Source organism: Podarcis muralis, chromosome 2 (assembly GCF_964188315.1).
Source record: "Podarcis muralis chromosome 2, rPodMur119.hap1.1, whole genome shotgun sequence".
Taxonomy (NCBI): domain Eukaryota; kingdom Metazoa; phylum Chordata; class Lepidosauria; order Squamata; family Lacertidae; genus Podarcis; species Podarcis muralis.
Window position 1 is genome coordinate 114,169,627 of NC_135656.1, and position 23,649 is coordinate 114,193,275.

Below are 23,649 nucleotides of genomic sequence, written 5' to 3' on the forward strand. Positions count from 1 at the left end.
AGTCCAAGGGCAGTGGAAGATGGAAGAGGTTGCGATTGCACCTCAAAAGTTACAAAGGGAGAGATCTAAAGTCATCGAACTTGAAGAGTGTCTGCAAGTTTTTGGAGTTATGGAAATTCTTAGCTCTAGTGGGACTGTGAAACAAAATGATAAGTATCTCTGGAACAACTATTGCTTGGATTACAAAATCAGCATAGGGGAGTGGGACTGTGGGGAATGGAACAACCTGATGAAAGAAAATGGAGACTACGACTGCATGGAATTCCCCAGAGACCCACTCCCCAAGGAGAAAGGGAAGAAACTACGAAAGAATTCAACAAGGGACAAGGAAGTGTCTTATCATAAACAGGAACAAGAAAACCAGCAGAGGGGACATGGAAGTGACCTGAGAGCCTCAGACATCAGAACACCGGATTGATGGTTAAGACTTAAAGGGAAGAAAGGACTGACACAACCCGAAACCAGGAAGAAGGGACGACGGACAAAATTAGAAGAGAACCTCTGTTTATATATCTTTTTATTTCTGTGTAATATTAATGAAATAGCAGATTGTGCTGGAAAGGAACCAATTGGCTTTAGCAGAAAGGCTTGAAGGAGTTAAGTATAAATATGGTTTAAATTCTCATTTTTGAAGTCTATGGTCTTGAAGGTAAGATAAAGTTAAAGACAACAATGGTAAATTGAGAAAGATTGCTAAGATAAATTATTTAAATAAAAATTGAGAAGTATGGGAAGAATTTGCTGAAATAATGAACAAATTAGAATACAAAAAGGGAGGTGTGAGGAGGTCTAAGACACAAGCTAATGAGATGATGCAATTTGAATCTATACCTTTTTTGTTTTTTCTGTTTTATCTTTTTTCTTCTTTTATGTTATTTTGTTGATGTTTTTGATTTTTTGTATTTTTGAAAATTTGAATAAATATTACTTTTAATAAAATAAAATAAAATAAAATAAAGAAAGAGGTGGATTTGCCCTCCCAGACCTTAAGCTTTATTATGAATCAGCCGCATTTTGTTGGCTGAGAGAATGGCTGCTTCTTGAAGACACTGACATTATGGACTTAGAAGGTTTTAATAATGTATTTGGGTGGCATGCATATTTGTGGTATGATAAGGTCAAAGCACATAAAGCGTTTAAAAACCATATTGTTAGGAAAGCACTGTTTAATGTCTGGATAAGATATAAGGACTTGCCTGAAAACAAAACTCCAAGGTGGCTGTCACCAATGGAAGCGAAGGCTCAGAAAAAGCTCAATATGGAGGCCAAATGACCGAAATATTGGGAAATTTTGGAACAAGAGGGAGATAGATTAAAACTGCAGAGTTTTGAAAAACTAAAAAACAAAGTGCGAGATTGGCTTCATTATTACCAAATAATGGAGGCTTACAATTTGGACAAGAAAATTAGCTTCCAGGTGGAAAAATCAAAATTGGAAACAGAACTGTTAGATCCCAAAATTAAGAACTTGTCAAGAATGTATAACTTGCTGTTGAAATGGAACACTCAGGATGAAACGGTGAAATCTGCTATGATTAAATGGGCACAAGATGTTGGACACAACATTATGATGGCTGACTGGGAACAGTTATGGACCACAGGTATGAAATTTACGGCATGTAATGCCTTAAGAGAGACCTTTGTTGGCAAGGTGATGTCTCTACTTCTCAAGATGCTGTCTAGGCCTGTCATTGCCCTTCTCCCAAGAAGCAGGCGTCTTTTAATTTCGTGGCTGCTGTCACCATCTGCAGTGATCATTGAGCCCAAGAAAGTAAAATCTCTCACTACCTCCATTTCTTCCCCTTCTATTTGCCAGGAGGTGATGGGACCAGTGGCTATGATCTTCGTTTTTTTGATGTTGAGCTTCAGACCATATTTTGCGCTCTCCTCTTTCACCCTCATTAAAAGGTTCTTTAATTCCTCCTCACTTTCTGCCATCAAGGTTGTGTCACCTGCATATCTGAGGTTGTTGATATTACTTCCGGCAATCTTAATTCCGGCTAGAGATTCATCCAGCCCAGCCTTTCGCATGATGTATTCTGCATATAAATTAAATAAGCAGGGAGACAAAATACAGCCTTGTCGTACTCCTTTCCCAATTTTGGACCAATCAGTTGTTCCATATCCAGTTCTAACTGTAGCTTCTTGTCCCACATAGAGATTTCTCAGGAGACAGATCTGGCACTCCCATTTCTTTAAGAACTTGCCATAGTTTGCTGTGGTCGACACAGTCAAAGGCTTTTGCATAGTCAATGAAGCAGAAGTAGATGTCTTTCTGGAACTCTCTAGCTTTCTCCATAATCCAGCGCATGTTTGCAATTTGTTTTCTGGTTCCTCTGCCTCTTCTAAATCCAGCTTGCACTTCTGGGAGTTCTCGGTCCACACACTGCTTGAGCCTTCCTTGTAGAATTTTAAGCATAACCTTGCTAGCATGTGAAATGAGTGCAATTGTGCGGTAGTTGGAGCATTCTTTGGCACTGCCCTTCTTTGGAATTGGGATGTAGACTGATCTTCTCCAATCTTCTGGCCACTGCTGAGTTTTCCAAACTTGCTGGCATATTGAGTGTAGCACCTTAACAGCATCATCTTTTAAAATTTTAAATAGTTCAGCTGGAATACCATCACTTCCACTGGCCTTGTTATTTGCAGTGCTTTCTAAGGCCCATTTGACTTCACTTTCCACGATGTCTGGCTCAAGGTCAGCAACCACACTACCTGGGCTATACGGGACATCCATTTCTTTCTGGTATAATTCCTCTGTGTATTCTTGCCACCTCTTCTTGATGTCTTCTGCTTCTGTTAGGTCCTTTCCACTTTTGTCCTTTATTATGGAAATGTTTGTACGAAATGTTCCTTTCATATCTCCAATTTTCTTGAACAGATCTCTGGTTCTTCCCATTCTATTGCTTTCCTCTATTTCTTTGCATTGCTCGTTTAAGAAGGTCTTCTTGTCTCTCCTTGCTATTCTTTGGAGATCTGCATTCAATTTCCTGTATCTTTCACCATCTCCCTCGCATTTTGCTTGCCTTCTCTCCCTTGCTATTTGTAAGGCCTCATTGGACAGCCACTTTGCTTTCTTGCATTTCCTTTTCATTGGGATGGTTTTCGTTGCTGCCTCCTGTATAATGTTATGAGCCTCCATTCATAGTTTTTTCAGGCACTCTGTCCACCAGATCTAAATCCTTAAACCTGTTCCTCACTTCTACTATGTATTCATAAGGGATTTGACTTAGATTGTATCTTACCGGCCCAGTGGTTTTTCCTACTTTCTTCAGTTTAAGCTTGAATTTTGCTATAAGAAGCTGTTGATCTGAGCCACAGTCAGCTCCAGGTCTTGTTTTTGCTGACTGTATAGAACTTCTCCATCTTTGGCTGCAGAGAATATAATCAATCTGATTTCGATGCTGCCCATCTGGTGATGTCCATGTGTAGAGTCGTCTCTTGTGTTGTTGGAAAAGCGTGTTTGTGATGACCAGCTTGTTCTCTTGACAGAACTCTATTAGCCTTTGCCCTGCTTCATTTTGATCTCCAAGGCCAAACTTGCCAGTTGTTCCTTTTATCTCTTGACTCCCTACTTTAGCATTCCAATCCCCTATGATGAGAAGAACATCCTTCTTTGGTTTCACTTCTGTAAGGTGTTGTAAGTCTTCATAGAATTGGTCAATTTCAGTTTCTTCAGCACCAGTAGTTGGTGCATAAACTTGGATTACTGTGATGTTAAAAGGTCTGCCTTGGATTCGTATCGAGATCATTCTATCATTTTTGATACAGTACAGCCTTCGCCACTCTTTTGTTGACTATGAGGGCCACTCCATTTCTTTTACGGGTTTCTTGCCCACAGTAGTAGATATGATGGTCATCCGAACTGAATTCACCCATTCCCGTCCATTTTAGTTCACTGATGCCCAGGATGTCAATATTTATTCTTGCCATCTCACTTTTGACCACCTCCAACTTACCCAGATTCATGGTTCTTACATTCCAGGTTCCTATGCAATATTTTTCTTTACAGCATTGGACTTTCCTTTCGCTTCCAGGCATATCCTGGAAGAATGTAAAATTACAGTATATTAAGGTAAATTATTAGGATAAAAACAAAGATGGAAAGGATTTGCTGAAATATCTAACTCAACTAGAATACAAAAAAGGGAGGTGCGAGGAGGTCAAGGAAACAAGCAAATGAAAGATAAGTAGTGGGAAGGTTTGATTTGTTTTTTTTGTTTTTTCTTTTGTTTGTTTTTTCTTTTTTCTTTTGTTTGTTTTTACTTGTTGTGATGTATTGTCTTGTTTTTTGCTTAATTTGGTGTTTTCTCTTTTTTCCTTTTGTAACCTTTAAAACTTTAATAAATATTATTTTAAAAAAAATAGTTGGTGTATTCTAAGTGCTCTACTGCAGCTGAGGTTGGTGTCTTATAAGGTGTCGATATGGACTGAAGCTTTCCACATTCTTTCCACATTCAGTACATTTAAATGGTTTCTCCTGTGTGAGTTCGTTGGTGTTTTCTAAGGCTTTCAGAAAGACTGAAGCACTTTCCACATTCAATACATTTAAATGGTGTCTCCCCCGTGAGTTCGTTGATGTTTTCTAAGGCTTTCAGAAAGACTGAAGCACTTTCCACATTCAATACATTTAAATGGTTTCTCCCCAATGTGAGTTCGTTGGTGCATTCTAAGTGTTTCATATCGACTGAAGATCTTTCCACATTCAATACATTTAAATGGTTTCTCCCCTGTGTGAGTTAGTTGGTGTATTCTAAGTGTTCCATTTAGACTGAAACTCTTTCCACATTCAATACATTTAAATGGTTTCTCCCCCGTGTGAGTTAGTTGGTGTCTTCTAAGTGTTCCACTTCCACTGAAGCTCTTTCCACATTCAATACATTTAAATGGTTTCTCCCCTGTGTGAGTTCGTTGGTGTATTCTAAGTGCTTCATATCGACTGAAGATCTTTCCACATTCAATACATTGAAATGGTTTCTCCCCCGTGTGAGTTTTTTGGTGTCTTCTAAGTGCTCCACTTTCACTGAAACTCTTTCCACATTAAATACATTTAAATGGTTTATCCCCTGTGTGAGTTCGTTGGTGTATTCTAAGTGCTCCGTTTAGACTGAAGCTCTTTCCACATTCAATACATTCAAATGGTTTCTCCCCCGTGTGAGTTTTTTGGTGTTTTCTAAGTGTTCCGTTTAGACTGAAGCACTTTCCACATTCAATACATGCAAATGGTTTCTCCCCTGTGTGAGTTAGTTGGTGTATTCTAAGTGTTCCATTTAGACTGAAACTCTTTCCACATTCAATACATTTAAATGGTTTCTCCCCCGTGTGAGTTAGTTGGTGTCTTCTAAGTGTTCCACTTCCACTGAAGCTCTTTCCACATTCAATACATTTAAATGGTTTCTCCCCTGTGTGAGTTCGTTGGTGTATTCTAAGTGCTTCATATCGACTGAAGATCTTTCCACATTCAATACATTGAAATGGTTTCTCCCCCGTGTGAGTTTTTTGGTGTCTTCTAAGTGCTCCACTTTCACTGAAACTCTTTCCACATTCAATACATTTAAATGGTTTATCCCCTGTGTGAGTTCGTTGGTGTATTCTAAGTGCTCCGTTTAGACTGAAGCTCTTTCCACATTCAATACATTCAAATGGTTTCTCCCCCGTGTGAGTTTTTTGGTGTTTTCTAAGTGTTCCGTTTAGACTGAAGCACTTTCCACATTCAATACATGCAAATGGTTTCTCCCCTGTGTGAGTTCGTTGGTGTATTCTAAGTGCTCCACTTTCACTGAAACTCTTTCCACATTCAATACATTGAAATGGTTTCTCCCCCGTGTGAGTTTGTTGGTGTCTTCTAAGTGCTCCACTTTTAATGAAGCTCTTTCCACATTCAATACATTTAAATGGTTTATCCCCTGTATGAGTTCGTTGGTGCATTCTAAGTGTTCCATATCGACTGAAGCACTTTCCACATTCAATACATGCAAATGGTTTATCCCCTGTATGAGTTTGTTGGTGTCTTCTCAGTCTTCCACTGTGACTAAAGCACATCCCACACTCCAGGCATTTAAACTGTTTCTTTGTTCTTCCCAATGATTTCACAGATGACTCCATAGAATTCTGGCCATCATCTTCCTCACCTGTTTGGGAGTGGGGGGCGGGGTGGGGAGAATCCTGTTAAGACTTTCAAGAAAGAAAAGAAAGGAACTAAAAAACACGTCAATCCCAATATGCACTGTCTCTTATTTTAACAGTCTCCATTCTCCACTGTCCTCTCTTACGTTCCAAACTTCTAGGAATGTAGATGTGATAATGGCAAGAATGAGACATGATCACTCCATTCTCTTAATAAAATGCATTTATGTTATAATTTATGGTGGAACTGGCTTCTTAGACACATCTCTGTACAGTGGTACCTCGGGTTAAGTACTTAATTCGTTCTGGAGGTCCGTACTTAACCTGAAACTGTTCTTATGCTGAAGCAGCATTTTAGCTAATGGGGCCTTCACCGCCGGAGCACGATTTCTGTTCTCATCCTGAAGCAAAGTTCTTAACCTGAAGCACTATTTCTGGGTGAGCAGAGTCTGTAACCTGAAGCATATGTAACCTGAAGCGTATGTAACCCGAGGTACCACAGTATTTCTCTTTTTCCAGGGAGGAAATGATCACAGGCTTGAATAGCAGTCTCTCCTATGACTAAGAAGTAAAACTTTTGTGTTACTATGCCACATGTAACTGTAAAAATATTGCAATATATTAGAACAGGCATCCCCAAACTTGGCCCTCCAGATGTTTTGGGACTACAATTCCCATCATCCCTGACCACTGATCCTGTTAGCTAGGGACATTGGGAGTTGTAGTCCCAAAACATCTGGAGGGCCAAGTTTGGGAATGCCTGTATTAGAACATAAGAAGAGCCTGTTCGATTGAGCAAAGGCCCCCCTAGTCCAGCATCCTGTTCTCACAGTGGTCAACTAAATGCCTGCAGTAAACCAGCAAGCAGGATTTGAGTACAAGAGCCCCCTGCCTTCCTGTGCTTTCAGTCTAATCCTCTTTTTCAAGCTATCCAAGTTGTTGGCCATCACTCCTGTAGGATGGAAGTCCATAGAAATCCATTTAGACTATTGCTCATATCTTGGGCAATAGAATAAAAGGTGTTTTAGCAGAAAAAATTCATCACAAGCAGGCCTGCTTTCTACCAGGACGTCAGATGAAGGAGAATATAAGGAATATAATTGATATTATTGAATATTTGAAAGTAAGAAATGAGAAAAAGTGGCCTTAATGTTTATAGATGCTGAAAAGGCTTTTGATAATGTTTCATGGGCTTTTATGAAAAATATAAAAGAAAAAATGAATTATGGGGAAGCAATTTATTTTTACCAACAGTCTATGCTGATTGTTAATAAGGTTATAACAGAAAAGTGTAAAATAATGAAGGGGACAAGACAAGGATACCCTATCACCATTATTATTTATTTTGGTATTAGAGGCCCTGGTGAGAGAGAAAAAGTGGAGAAATTAATTACAGGAATAACAGTAGAAAATAAAGCATATAAATTAAAAGCTTTTACAGTAATTGTAATTATAAAGGTAAAGGTAAAGGTACCCCTGCCCGTACGGGCCAGTCTTGCCAGACTCTGGGGTTGGTGCGCCCATCTCACTCAAGAGGCCGGGGGCCAGCGCTGTCCGGAGACACTTCCGGGTCACGTGGCCAGCGTGACAAAGCTGCTCTGGCGAGCCAGAGCCGCACACGGAAACGCCGTTTACCTTCCCGCTGGTAAGCGGTCCCTATTTATCTACTTGCACCCGGGGGTGCTTTCAAACTGCTAGGTTGGCAGGCGCTGGGACCGAGCAACGGGAGCGCACCCCGCCGCGGGGATTCGAACCGCCGACCTTTCGATCGGCAAGCCCTAGGCGCTGAGGCTTTAACCCACAGCGCCACCCGCGTCCCTAATTGTAATTATAGTGGATCCCAAAAATACTCCACCGAAGGTGGTAGAAAAGATACAGGACTTCGGGCAGGCCGGAGGCTTTAAACTAAACAAGAATAAGACTAAGTTTTTGGTAAAAAAAACACAATAGAGGAAGATCAAAAGGAATTACAACAGAAAACAGAGTTAGTTATACATAACAAAGTCAAATACTGAGGTATTTGTTTGACAGCTAAGAATATTAATATTTTTAAAGACAATTACAAGAATGAGTGGAAAGAAATAAAAAGAGCTTTAGAGATATGGGGAAGAATGAATTTATCATTTTGGGGAAGAATATCAGTAATAAAAATGAATGTATTGCCAAAAATGTTATTTTTATTCCAATCAGTCCTGGCAATAGGCAACGCAGGATGCTTTGAAAAATGGCAAGAAGATATATCTAGGTTTATCTGACAAGGGACGAAATCAAGTATAAAAAATAAATTATTAACAGATGTAAGAGAGAGAGAGGAGGTTTCGCCCTGCCGGATTTGAAACTTGTCAGGGAACTGCCATTGGAGCTAGAGGCGGAGGCAAGGCTCCCAAGCGATGCTGGAGAAGGGCCCAGCAGGGAGAGAGGCAGCTCATCGGCTGGGGAAGGAAATCAGCGTAACACCAGGGATAAAGGGGGGCAGATGGGGGAATCGGCGAGGGGGCTCCAGGACTCCTCGCCAGAGACCAGCGGGGAGAGAACAGGTCCTCCGCTGCCCACACCCACCCTGCGCAGAAGACTTCCGTGCAGGGAGAGTAGGCAGAGACTTGGCGTCAAAGAACTTCTTTGCTGGAAGAGGTTCAAGAAACGCCCACTGACGGATTCTGCTAGCGACTGAAACAGCCACGAAGTGAAGGGCTGTCCAGACAGAAAAGGTTTAACCAGGCAACCTAGCCAGGAGTGACGGCAACTTACGCACGAACAACCCCTATAACCATTACAAAACTTTATTATGAAGCATCCTATATCTGCTAGAACCGGGAATGGAAAACACAGATACTGTATTTTAGATCTGGAAGAACACAAATAATGGATAGCATGCATATTTATGGTAGGAAAAGGCCAAGGTTTTTAGAGCTTTTAAGAATCATATAGTAAGAAAACCAATTTGTAGGGTATGGGAGAAGTATAAAAATTTGCTTGAGTAAAAAACACACTGGTAGCTTTCCCCCTTGGAAGTAATATCTCTGAAAAAAAATGAATATGAGAAGTAATCGGGTGACTTATAGAGAGCTGTTAACTGAAGTTGAAAACCAACTGAAATTAAAAGATTTTGAAGAGATAAGGGAAGCTTTAACTGACTGGTTACAGTACTATCAACTAAACGATATCTTTAAGATAGACAAAAAGAAAGGTTTTAGTTAAGAGACATCACAATTTCAAAATGAACTCTTAGGAAGTAACATAAAAAGATCTGTCTAAAATGTGTAACTTGCTCCTAGAACGGTATACAAAAGATGAAGAGGTCAAATCAGTTATGACGAAATGGAAAAGGGACTTAGGACATAACATACAAATGGCAGATTGGGAGAGGCTTTGGAAAACAGATCTGAAATTCACAGCTTGCTGTACATTGAAAGAAAACTACATGAAAATGATGTACTGGTGGTATTTGACTCCTAGTAAGTTATCTAAAATGTATAGAGAAAGTTCAAATATCTGAGGGAAGTGTAAAGAGGAAGTGGGTACCGTTTGCTATATGTGGTGGTCATGTAAGATAACAGTATCATTTTGGGAAATGGTATATAATGAAAAAGTAGAGACATCACCTTGCCAACAAAGGTCCGTACAGTAAAAGCTATGGTTTTCTCAGTAGTGATGTATGGAAGTGAAAGGTGGACCATAAAGAAAGCTGTTCGCCGAAGAATTGATGCCTTTAAATTATGGTGTTGGAGGAGACTCTTGAGAGTCCCATGGACTGAAAGAAGATCAAACCTATCCATTCTTAAGGAAATCAGCCCTGAGTGCTCACTGGAAGGACAGATCCTGAAGCTGAGGCTCCAATACTTTGGCCACCTCATGAGAAGAGAAGACTCCCTGGAAAAGACCCTAATGTTGGGAAAGATGGGGGCCCAAGGAGAAGGGGACAACAGAGGACGAGATGGTTGGATAGTGTTCACGAAACTACCAGCATGAGTTTGACGAAACTGCGGGAAGCAGTGGAAGACAGAAGTGCCTGGCGTGCTCTGGTCCATGGGGTCATGAAAAGTTGGACACGACTAAACGGCTAAACAACAACAACAAATATAATGAATTGGGAAAAAATGTTTAAAATAATGTTTGTTAAGAATGTAGAAGCATATTTATTTGGAATTACAGGTACTGAGATCGCAAAAGACCAGGAAAGACTATGTATGCGACAACAGCTGCACAGATGTTATTATCCCAACGACGAAAAGATGCAATAATCCCAACTAGGGAAGAATGGCAAGCCAAACTGCTGGACTCTGCCGAAATGGCAAAGTTAGCCACGAGACTCAGGAATCAAGAAAACAAGGACTTTAAAAAAGAATGGGGAAATTTTATAATTTACCTATGAGATTACTGCAAGCAAATCAAAACGTTAGCTGGACTTTAGGAATCACTTGTAAATAAGTTTATGGACAGTTTAGATAAATGAAAACTGTGGAGAATGTATCTATACAGTGGTACCCCGTGTTACGTAACCCTCTGGTATTTTTACGGGTTTCGCCGCTCGCATGCGTAGAAACACTCTATTGCGCCGCGTGCGTGTACAGAAGCGGTCCTCCGGTTTGCAAAAAACTAGGGATCTGTCTGGGGTCCTTAACGGATCCCGTTTGCAAACGGAGGTACCACTGTATGTAGTTTTGGAAAAATTAATATAAGGACCCATGAAAGGGATGGAGCGAAGTCATGTGATTCAGAGAATCTCATGAAATGATTAGAAAAATGTCTTTGATAGAAACTTGTATTTGTAAAAAACAATAAAAATATTTCAAAAAAAGAGGGAAGTCTATAGATTGACTATGCTTCTGTTGATTCATCATTTGCAAACCCAGAAATAGGTGCTCCTGTTTTTGAAGTTTGCCTCAGAAACCAAACGTGCCCCTGAGCTTCTATTTTTACTGTTGCGCAGCAAATTTAAGTGCCCACCATGCTATTTAAGGCTTTTTTTCATTCCGTTTTACCCTTGAGCAGCTAATTTAAGTTGTCTCCATCGTAATCAAGTTTTTTTTCATCCCATTTGTTCCCTTGCACAGCTAATTTAAGCTCCTCCGCCCCCATCAATATTCAAGCCATTCCTGGCTGCAGTGTTCTGAGGTGACATTTGCTGCTTTAGTTTTTTCCTATTTTTTGTGTTTTTGTGGCTTTTTCATTTTTGACTGAGGCTTGTTTTTGTTTTATGATTGATTTATAGATTGACTGTGGAAAGGCATAAAAGCCCCCCATTTAATCAATGACTATAATCAGTGCAGGTACAAAAAAAATTAATTTTAATTTTTTTCATCTACAATGCTGTCTTATTTATTTTATGGTACAGAACATTGATTATTGCTTTCTTTTTATGGATCAATGGTCTTGTTTGATAGTAACATTCATGTTACAGTGCTGTTTTAGGGGTTGTTTTTAAAAGTCTGGAACGGATTAATGCATTACTTTCTATGGGGAAACATGCCTTGGTTTAGGAACGCTTTGGTTTTGGAAGACTTCTGGAACAATTAAGTTTGAGTCCCGAGGTACCACTGTAACTCCTAAGATTTAAAATCCTGGAGGAAGAAAATTTGCCCCCACTACTTTATGAAAGGGATTCAAGAAACAAAGAGCTGCTTCGGAGAAGGCCTCACCCCTTCCTTCTTCCTGCCAGGAACTTCCTTCCATTTGTCTCCTCTCCATCTTTTCCTCTTTCTCCATCCACCTTCCATCTATCCCTGTCCCCATCTCCTCTCCCCTGGAACTCACCAGATTTCTCCAAGGGTCCTGGGAGGGAATGCTCAGAGGTTGTGGGGAGGGATGCGGGAGAGGGCCTGACCAGGTCACCCGTCCATCTTCCTCCTTCCATCCTGGCCAGGGTTGCAGGTTCAGTCTCAGCTAGGTTTGCAGGTTCAGCTTCCTGAGGAGCGCAGAAGCCAGAGCAAGTTGCAGCTTCCTGGGAGGGAGGGAAGAAGAAGCCAAGGGAGTCTGAGAGCCCCTGCCGGGATTCTCCTGCCCAAGACATTCTGCTGCCCCTGGAGAAGCCCCAACTGGGGACCCCCTTCCCAAGATCCTCCACCCATTTTCAAACACCCTTGCAAATTCCTTTCACCTGCCTGTCCCATCTCCCTTCCTAAGGCTGGCATGGTATGCACATTAGTGGCCTGAGAGTAGATCCCTTGGAACTTAAGAGTTAATCTGCAAAGGACTGCTCTGAATACATGGGTGGCCCTTGCATGGAGAAGAAGGAAGCCCCTTGCTTGCATCTGGACCCCCTCGGAGAGGCGGGGGATCCGCCCACTCGTCCCTCTGCCCTCGCTGCCTCCTCCTCTGTCCTCCTGCCCTGCAAACACCCTTTGCTCTTGTTGCTCAGGGGAGAGAGGTGGCTTGTGGAAGGAGCCTTCAAACCCATCCGTTTCCTCCTCTGCTCCCCCTCCTGTCCCTTTGGGAAACAGGAGCTTTGGTCAGGAGTAAACAACTTAGACGGCAAGTTCACAAGATAAGCACTTTGGAGCACTGCTCCTTAAAGAGCAGATTCCTTAAAGAGGGCATTTCTTGAAAAATCAAAGGCCAAACTGGAAGACCTCCGATGGCAGCCCTGTACAGTCGTACGTCAGGTTACATACGCTTCAGGTTACCGACTCCGCAAACCCAGAAATAGAGCTTCAGGTTAAGAACTTTACTTCAGGATGAGAACAGAAATCATGCTCCAGCGGCGCGGCAGCAGCAGGAGACCCAGTTAGTTAAAGTGGTGCTTCAGGTTAAGGAGAGTTTCAGGTTAAGTACGGACTAAGTACTTAAGGAATTAAGTACTTAACCTGAGGTACCACTGTACAGGGAAGTTTTTGATGTTTTAATGTTTTTATTTTGTTGGAAGCTGCCCAGAGTGGCTGAGGCAACACAGTCAGATAGACAGGGTGCAAGTAATGAATTAATAATAAAATAATAATAATAATATTCCATCCTAAGCATGTCCTGGTATACATTGCTGGTCAGAGACTCTGTCTCAACCTCCCCCTTGAACAGGGCTTCCTAATTTTACTGCTACTATTTACATTTCTATACTGCCCTCCCTCCGAAGATCACAGGGCAGCTTAGAAGAGAAAAACACAGAGATGCATAGCAGAGTAAGAAATAAAAACGACAACCCTCCCCCCCCCCAATGCAGTTGTGAAGTCCATAGATTGTTTAATGAGCCAAACGCCTGGGAGAAGAGGAATGCTTTGGCCTGGTGCCTAAAGATAAGGAAGGAAGCCAGGACACTGAGGTCCTCCTACGAGGTTCTTCTGCCAGTTCTCTCACTGCGAGAAGTGAAGTTTCAGGGCAGGCAGAGGGAGTTCTAGGTAATGGCGCCCTCACGTCCAGCGTCAAAGAGATAAAGAACTACAGAACTTTTAGAAGACATATGGAGGCAGCCTTGTATTGGGAAGTTTTTAACATTTGACATTTTATAGATGTTGTTAGCTGCCCAGAGAGGCTGGTGAAACCTAGCCAGATGGTCGGGATATAAATATCAAAATTATTATTGTTATTATTATTTTTATTGCAAACCTGGCCAGCAATGCCCACTCCTCTCCCCTTGCCCGCCTCCTTCCCTGCAACTCCCTTTGCACCAGATCCCTGCAGGAGGAAGCTTCTCCCCCCCCTCCCCTTCAAGGCCCCCTTTAAGGAAACAGCTTCCTCCCTTCTCTTCTCTTCTCCCCCTCCCGGGGCTTCTCATCCTGGACCCCCTCGCAAAGCCCCTTCCCTCCTTCCCCGCCATTGGCTTTGGACTCACCCGAAATCCCGGGCAGCGGGGGCGGGAATGGGAGCCCCCGCGTGAGAGGCAGGGAGTGAGGGCGCTTAATTAGGAGGCTTAATTATGAAGAAGCCCCCTCCTCCGCACAATGCAGCCCCCCTTCCCGCCTCCTTCCCTCCCTCCTTTGCCAGCTCCAATTTTATCTCTGCTGGTGAAGCCGGAAGTGGAGGCAACTCAGAGGAGGAAGGAGAAATTTCTCTCCACGCTCAGCCTCTTGTCTGTTATTTGATAATTGGGGGAAGGAAAACCATGTAGCACCCAACCAATGGGGAGACGAGGGAGGGAACGTGTGCATGGGGAATATAAGCTCATTCCTTGCCCCAGCTGGACTGTGCCTGCTTTGGACTCCCGCTTTTGCAAGAACCTATTGTCCTCAATGAACTCTTTACTGCTTCACCAATTTTGTTCAGATGGTATTTTAAGGAACGGCACTGTGGAGAGATACTTAGGATACTTAGGATGGATTGTGTTTTGGCTTGTGTTAATTTATTTATATTTCTTGTCCAAGCGATAAACAACTACCTGACATTCAGAAGACATCTGAAGGCAGCCCTGTTCAGGGAAGTTTTTAATATGTGACATTTTAGTGTATTTTTCATCTTTGTTGGAAGCCACCCAGAGTGGCTGGGGGAACCCAGCCAGATGGGCGGGGTACAAATAATAAATTATTATTATTATTATTATTATTATTATTATTATTATTATTATTATTTATTGAATAAAATTTATTTTTAAAAACCTGCAGAGGGGTTTCCCCAAACAAACAAAAAGAACACCACAGCAGTAAAATCAAGAAAAATTTACAACCCTACTTTAAAACATACAAAAGCTAAAATATTAAAATTACTTCCACTTCCTAACTATCTGGGTAAGGTAAAGGTAAAGGGACCCCTGACCGTTGTGGGCGACTCTGGGGTTGCTGTGCTCATCTCGCTTTATTGGCTGAGAGAGCCGGCGTACAGCTTCCAGGTCATGTGGCCAGCATGACTAAGCCGCTTCTGGCAAACCAGAGCAGCGCACGGAAACGCCATTTACCTTTCCGCCGGAGCGGTACCTATTTATCTACTTGCACTTTGACGTGCTTTTGAACTGCTAGGTTGGACCTCCGGAACGAATTAAGTACTTAACCCGAGGTACCACTGTATCCCCTCTGGGATGGTGGCGCTAGGGCTCTGGGACCACCCTCCCCAAAATATTTACTTGCCTTCAATGTATTGTTACCACTGTTTTTTTATAGTACAGATCATTTTTAAATTAAGCACTTTCTCTAAAATTAAAACGGCAGAAGTAATCAGTAGCATAGATATCAAAGGAAAGGCAAGAGAATGGTCCCTAATAGATACAAGGGAGACACAGGTACACAAGCACACAGAAGTAAATAACCCAAGAGTGGCTTCATTGAGTTGTTAAGTGTTATGTTGTTAAGTGAAGCTAAATCCCCACTGCAGCCTTGACAGAGTAAATGAGGCACATTCATTTTATGTTACACGGATGAGATCATTTTAATGTGGTAATCCCATCCTGAGAATTTCTGCGAAGGTTGGTGAAAAATTTCATTCCCAAAATTACTGCAACATTTTCTTCAGAAGACATTTCCCCTGTATCACTGAAAGTGCACGCAAGCGCATGCGCGCGCGCGCGCGCGCGCGCACACACACACACACACACACACACACATATATATATATATATATATATATATATACACATCCCCACTTTTTGTGCACAATTTGAATTACTTGAAGGCCATTCTGAGAATCTGTATAAATACTTGGTCATTAAATATAACATAAAACAAATGCCAAAACACCATGAAAACTGTGCACAAAAGCATGGTTTTATAAACTTTGTCACCAGCCTTGGGGAGAGGGGTGGGAATGTAGTTTGCTGTGCTTAGCCTTGTAATGGGAGACTGAAAGGGCTTTAATATTTTTTTTTAAATCTTATGTCTAGGAATATTTTTTTGCAAAAGCAACAGACTGGTTGTCAAAAGTGTGAACTTCGTTAATTGACCCTATTTAAAGGAATTGGTCAGTTAGCCACAGAATTGCTTTTCTTTTCTTCTTCTTTTAATTACACAACTGCTTTGGGGGGTGGAAGTGTGGTCAAGCACACAGCTTCCTGGAACTATTAACCAGCCATCACCAGGCTCGTTTGAGTGTCTGTCAGCAAAAGCAATAAATGCAATAATATTAGCAAAGCTTTAAAACCCTATAGGTGAGAAGGCAGGTCTGAGAAAATCACGGAGGGTCACTTGTGTAGATCAGCATGAAGCAAGCCATGTGGGCTAAATATTAACTGTGCATATTGCATTGATCAGATGCATCAATCAAAATAACCTCCCGCCCCCTCCTCTCAATGTCAACCCCGTCAGGATGGCACCCGGGGCAGGCCGAACCCACCGCACTCACCTCGGTACGCCTCTGACCCCTGGATGCGCACTCCATTGTCTCTTGAGACATGTGGATATCAAACAAGGGTAGTTTGTATACACGCTCACACACCCCTCTGTATCCAGGCAAGAAAGAGGCGTTATCGGAGTTCAAGGCCAAATCCCAGCCAGGCAAGAGCACTCAAGAAGAGCACAAAGCGTGGCCTGAGGAGAGTTCAGGGGTCCAGATTGAGAGACCTGGAGGGCCACATATGTTTCCCCATCCCTGCTCTACATCACCCAGGATGAATAGCGCCTTTGGGGAGAAGTCCATTTGGCTCCATCTCTCCCATATCCTTTTTTGTGACTCAAGTTGTGTGGCTTGGCAGGATTACAAAGCCTAACAATATAGCAAGATTTCAATATATCCTAGTAGGTGCCCATTCTCTCCTCTCTCTCTCCCCATCCTCCTTTGCCTTCCCATGCCTTTTTTAAAAAATGTGGTATTTGGTTCAACTCTGCTTTTCTTTGAAAGCAAACCGGGGGGGGGGGGGGGAACCATACCACTTTCCTGGAAATGGTGCGAGACAGGGAGCTGAAAATCAGCTGAATTGCACGTCTCAGGTGTAAATATTTATCAATCAATAAATGAGAATAAAACATTTTGGGAACATGGAACTTGCACGGATTACGAAATCCTGGACAGTGTGGTGGTGGAGTTGATCCTTTCAAGCAAGGCTAGATAGAAGGGAATAAAACCCCAGAGATCTGACCTCAGCCTTGGCAATTGTTGAAATATCTGCCCATCACCGTTACCAGCTACTGGGGAGCTCGTGGTGGTGTAGTGGTTAGAGTGGTGTCTCTCAAACCTGGGTCTCTGGCTGTTAAAAGGTAAAGGGACCCCTGACCATTAGGTCCAGTCGTGACCGACTCTGGGGTTGTGGCGCTCATCTCGCTTTATTGGCCGAGGGAGCCGGCGTACAGCTTCCGGGTCATGTGGCCAGCATGACTAAGCCGCTTCTGGCGAACCAGAGCAGCGCATGGAAACGCTGTTTACCTTCCTGCCAGAGCGGTACCTATTTATCTACTTGCACTTTGACAAACCTAGACAGCATCTTAAAAAGTAGAGACATCACCTTGCCAACAAAGGTCCGCATAGTAAAAGCTAAGGTTTTCCCAGTAGTGATGTATGGAAGTGAAAGCTGGACCATAAAGAAGGCTGATCGCCGAAGAATGGATGCTTTTGAATTATGGTGCTGGAGGAGACTCTTGAGAGTCCCATGGATTGCAAGAAGATCAAACCTCTCCATTCTGAAGGAAATCAGCCCTGAGTGCGCACTGGAAGGACAGATTGTGAAGCTGAGGCTCCAATACTTTGGCCACCTCATGAGCAGAGAAGACTCCCTGGAAAAGACCCTGATGTTGGGAAAGATGGAGGGCACAAGGAGAAGGGGGCGACAGAGGATGAGATGGTTGGACAGTGTTCTCGAAGCTACCAGCATGAGTTTGACCAAACTGCGGGAGGCAGTGGAAGATAGGAGTGCCTGGCGTGCTCTGGTCCATGGGGTAACGAAGAGTTGGACACGACTAAACAACAACAAAGAATTCTGACTTTTCTCATAATGAATTGCTTTCTCAGTGGAAACACTTCTTGCCAGTTATTATGATGGACCACTTTAGTTGCATCTTTCCCCCTCCTTTTGCCACCTCTCAGCTTTGGAGAAGTGAAATGTTATCATTTGTCCACATGGTGGTGCTGTTGACTTTATCGGTCAACACAGATGCTTTGTAAAGAATTATAGCCTGTCCTTGAAAAGCCTCATGATAAAATAAAATAGAAATGTCTTATGATCTTTGGTTGGTTGCTGATGGTTTGAACTTTGGCCTGAATCTTCCTCTCCTTCTCTTGTCCTCTTTTGCTTCTGCGGCCGTGAATATTTCTAGAAAGTTTCACGTATTCCAAACTGTCCCTTTCTTCTTATCTTATTTTAAATGGAATGAATCTGATTTTTTTTTCAATTTCTGCCTTCTTTGCAGGATTTGTTGGGAAGAGCAGTGTCGTCTGCTCCACAGAATGTCTTTGTAATTGGTATGTTAAAAAGCAGATCACTTAATCAAATTTTTTTTAAAAGACATAACTTTTTTAAAAAAGAAAAATGTTGTTCATTTAACCAATGAGTGTGAGATGCAGAAAGACTCTCAACAGCCCTGTGAGGTAGGCTGAGACGCGGTGAATTGGCCAACAGCAAACCACGTAGCTGAGTGAGGATTCGGCCTAATTTCACCACCATTCTCTCCATGATTCCAGTTCTCCTTTTCCCACAAGTTTCCTTTTCCTTTGCTGCTCTGATAAGTGTGTTGTGGGTGCCCATGCAATGGTTCAACTTTCCTCTGTCAGGAAAATCCTGTCAGAAACCTGCAGAGCAAATACACACAGGTCCTTTTCCAAATCAAACAGTGAATGCTAGGACAGCAGAGCCGGGATAGAGAGACGAGGAATGAGTGAACCTCTTTTTCTTTTTAAACGATGCAAGATGTCTTCTTAAAGTTTTAATAAAGCGGGTTTGAACATTTGTACACCTTTTCTGTCCTTCCTGGGTGTGGGGGGGGGGGTGTAAGAACAGGAGGAGAGCCTTACTGGACCAGCCAAAGTCTGGGGAACCTGAGGGCCACATTGCCTTATAAGCAAACTTTCAAGGGCCATATGCCAACAGAGGCAAAAGTGGGAGGAGCAACAAATGCTTACCTTTGGACAGTAGACAAGTTTCTGAACACACACCTTTCTGACGTCCATCCAAGGGCATTGCCAGAGTTCAAAGTTATAGTCCAGTTGCAACCATTCCTAACAACGTGTGACGATCGTCTGGGGCAACCCAGTCAGGTAGGTGTCATATAAATAATAACATTATTATTAATAATAATATGTACACAGTAGGAGTTTTTGCCTGCCACTCTTCCACTCGTTGAAATTCTCTGATATCCCTGGCTCTGCTCAGAGTAGACCTGCTGCAATTAACATGCACAGCCAACAGGCTAATTCATTTCAATGTTTATATTCTGTGAAGAGGTAGCATTGAATAACACATTTTTATTATCTTCCTTCATGGATCACTGCCTTGCTGTGGCGAAGGGGCTTGGATAATTCAGAGAAGCTATGAACTATGCCAAGCAGGGCACCCAAGATGGACAGGTCATAGTGGAGAGCTTTGACCAAACGTGATCCACCTGGAGCAGGAACCGGCAAGCCACTCCAGTATCCCTGCCAAGAAAACTCCATGGACAAAGACAACAGGCATATAAAAGTTATGACACTGGAAGATGAACCCCTCAAGTCGGAAGGCGTCCAACATGCTACTGAGGAAGAGCGGAGGACAAGTACAAGTAGATCCAGAGCTGATGAAGCGGCTGGGCCAAAGCCGAAAGGACGCTCAGTTGCGGATATGCCTGGAAGCGAAAGGAAAGTCCAATGCTGTAAAGAAAAATATTGCATAGGAACCTGGAATGTAAGAACCATGAACCTGGGTAAGTTGGATGTGGTCAAAAATGAGATGGCAATCATAAATATTGAGATCCTGGGCATCGGTGAACTAAAATCGATGGAAATGGGTGAATTCAGTTCAGATGACCATCATATCTACTACTGCGGACAAGAATCCTGGCATAGAAGAAATGGAGTGGCCCTCAAAGTCAACAAAAGAGTGGTGAAAGCTGTACTGGGATGCAATCTCAAAAATGATAGAATGATCTCGATACGAATCCAAGGCAGACCTTTTAACATCACAGGAATCCAGGTTTATGCACCAACTACCGGTGCTGAAGAAACTGAAACTGACCAATCTGACCAACTGTCAAAACTATCATCTTGAAAGGGTGGTGGCTTTAGGCTTTCTCTGAATGACAGAGAATGTGACAACAAAAGGATGTGATAATGGCTCTTCAAGAGTTGCATAGCCTAAGGCCAATGGAGGCTGAAATGAAGGCTGTCGGGGGGGGGGGCAGTTTGAACTTTTAGACTTATCTTTTATTTCTAAGATGCTGAGCCTGCACTGGACAGCACCATATATTGTATGGATACATTTTTGGATGTATCATTTGATGTTTCTGTTTTGTTTTGAAGAGTTCTGCAAGTAAAAGTTTGAAGAAAAAAGAAAAAAGAAGTTGACCAATTCTATGAAAACTTACAACACCTTCTAGAAATGACACTAAAGAAGGGTATTCTTCTCATTATATTGGGCTGGAATGCTAAACTAGGGAGTCAAGAGATAAAAGGAACAACTGGCAAGTTTGGCCTTGGAGTTCAGAATGAAGCAGGGCAAAGGCTAATAGAGTTCTGCCAAGAGAACAAGCTGGTCATCACAAACACTCTTTTCCATCAACACAAGTGACGACTCTACACATGGACATCACCAGATGGGCAGCATCGAAATCAGATTGATTATATTCTCTGCAGCCAAAGATGGAGAAGCTCTATACAGTCAGCAAAAACAAGACCTGGAGCTGACTGTGGCTCAGATCATCAGCTTCTTATAGCAAAATTCAAGCTTAAATTGAAGAAAGTAGGAAAAACCACTGGTCCGGTAAGATACAATCTAAATCAAATCCCTTATGAATACACAGTGGAAGTGAGGAACAGGTTTAAGGATTTAGATTTGGTGGACAGAGTGCCTGAAGAACTATGGATGGAGGCTTGTAACATTATACAGGAGGCAGCAATGAAAACCATCCCAATGAAAAGGAAATGCAAGAAAGCAAAGTGGCTGTCCAACGAAGCCTTACAAATAGTGGGGGAGAGAAGGCAAGCAAAATGCAAGGGAGTTAGTGAAAGATACAGGAAACTGAATACAGATTTCCAAAGAATAGCAAGGAGAGAAGAGAACCTTCTTAAACGAGCAATGCAAAGAAATAGAGGAAAACAATAGAATGGGGAAAACTAGAGTGCTGTTCAAGAAAATTGGAGATATGAAAAGAACATTTCGTACAAAGATTACCATAATAAAGGACAAAAGTGGTAAGGACCTAACAGAAGCAGAAGACATCAAGAAGAGGTGGCAAGAATACACAGAGGAATTATACCAGAAAGATATGGATGTCTCGTACACCCCAGGTAGTGTGGTTGCTGACCTTGAGCCAGACATCCTGGAGAGTGAAGTCAAATGGGCCTTAGAAAGCACTGCTAATAACAAAGCCAGTGGAAGTGATGATATTCCAGCTGAATTATATAAAATTTTAAAAGATGATGCTGTTAAGGTGCTACACTCAATATGCCAGCAAGTTTGGAAAACTCAGCAGCGGCCAGAGGATTGGAGAAGATCATTCTACATCCCAATCTCAAAGAAGGGCAATACCCATTCATCTCGAGAGAGAACGGAGTGTACCTCCAGGGGTGAAGTCAAACCACTGTGTTATCAGCACCAAAGTGACCTCCCTGGGGCTCAAGCCTGGGCAGCAGGCATGGAGGTCATGGGCTGCCCAGTTGACAAGACCCATCAGCTGCCCTCACCTGGTTAAGCTGGCCAATCGAAGCCATTTCCCGGAGTGTGGCGACTGTTGCATGCTAACAGCTTCTAGGAGCCACAGGTGAGAGAGCTGAGTGCGGGGGGGGGGGGGTCAAAGGTGGGCAAACTACCCCAGAATGATGTGTCTCCCTTAACACCCCATATGCCCCACAAGTATTTTAACAGATAACAGACGTTTTGAGGTCAGTGTGCCGTCCCCAACTCCCACATTAAACCAAGCGTCAGGGTGTGAAAAAGCCACACTCCTGCCTGGCATTTTCCATACTTAGAGCCATGAACCAGAGCGATAAGTGGTGTTTCTGAAGAGATAACCCTCTGTTCCCCTGGCCAAGGGCGATGGCTGGGGGCCCTTGCGAAACTGCCAGGTGCCCAAAATGCCAGAAAGTGTTTGTTTTCTTTGACGAATGGCTGTCTGTGCTGAAGATAACGAATCGCTTCATCGTTTTTATCTGCTTTTTTGTTTGTTTGTTCTGAAAGAGAAATTGTATCATTCATCTGGTCACGATAACTCGAGAACAAATTGGTCAATCTGTACAGTACAAGTTTGGGACCGTACAGCACCGAGGAAGAGCTGATTAGATTGAGTTGATATGGCAGGAAAGATAAGAAGGGAAGTCCAGGAGAGTGTGGGTAGTGGGCAGATCAGCTGGTAAAGCCCGAGACTCTCAATCTCAGGGTTGTTGGTTTGAGCCCCATGTTGGGCAAAGGATTCTTGCATTGCAGGGGGTTGGACTAAATGGTCCTTGTTATGTACTGAAGTTCTCACCCTGGGCCAGCAGGGGGATACTGTAGATAGTTATGCAAATGAAGGATCGAAGGTGACGTTCAGTGATTGGATAGTTTGTATGCAAATGAAGGATCGAAAGTGACGTTCAGTGATTGGATAGTTTTAGAAAGTTGTTACAGTAACAAGGTACTGGAGCTCTATATAAGCAGGCTGACTGAGGCCTTCAGTTCAGTTCTGTTCCAGCTTACAAATAAAGAGCTGCTTTGGAGAAATCGCTGTGTCGTCTGCTATGTCAACCCACAACTTAACAGTCTTCGTGGTCCCTTCTACAATTCTGTGATGGTGCACAATCTGGAGTGGCACTTGTTAGGAGCAAGCATAGGAAGCAGCCTTATATGGAGTCGGACCCTGGGCCCACCTAGTTCACTGACTGGCATCAGATCTCCAGGATTTCAGACAGGGAGTCCAACCCTGCCTGGAGATGCTGATGGTTGAAAATGAGACCTTCTGCCTGCAAAGCAGCTGCTCTGCTGCTGAGCGATGTCCTTTCTCCAGGATTTACAACCCCGGTGCAAAGCTTTGAGGTCATTCTCCACCTCCAGTTGTTGTTGCTGCTGCTGTTTTATTTTATTTTGAATTTCAATACCAGGTCTCAGGGCAGTTCACAGAATAAAATAAAGATATAAAACCACAAAATACATAATCAAAATAAATACAGCAACCCAATGTTGTTGTTGTTTAGTTGTTTAGTCGTGTCCGACTATTCCTGACCCCATGGACCAGAGCACGCCAGGCACTCCTGTCTTCCACTGCCTCCCACAGTTTGGTCAAACTCATGCTGGTAGGATGCAGGAGAGCAAGATTAGAAATGTAATAAGTAAATTTTGTTGTTTAGTCGTGTCCGACTCTTTGTGACTACATGGACCAGAGCACGCCAGGGACTCCTGTCTTCCACTGCCTCCTGCAGTTTGGTCAAACTCAAACTCAAGCTTCGAGAACACTGTCCAACCATCTCGTCCTCCGTCGTCCCCTTCTCCTTGTGCCTTCCATCTTTTCCAACATCAGGGTCTTTTCCAGGGAGTTTTCTCTTCTCATGAGGTGGCCAATACCCCAGCAACCCAATACC

The 23,649-nt window shown here is 42.8% G+C and overlaps 1 protein-coding gene across 1 annotated transcript in view; it reads right to left on the reverse strand.

The window, feature by feature from the left end:
- LOC114592269 (uncharacterized) overlaps positions 1 to 14,114 on the reverse strand; it is a 37,002-nt gene extending 22,888 nt beyond the window's left edge. The window contains 3 exon segments of the mRNA XM_077923067.1: positions 4,605 to 6,131; positions 11,881 to 12,067; positions 13,889 to 14,114. Coding sequence (XP_077779193.1) covers positions 4,605 to 6,131; positions 11,881 to 11,980 — 1,627 coding nt within the window. The 5' untranslated portion in view covers positions 11,981 to 12,067; positions 13,889 to 14,114.
- Between the last annotated feature and the right edge of the window lie 9,535 nt (positions 14,115 to 23,649).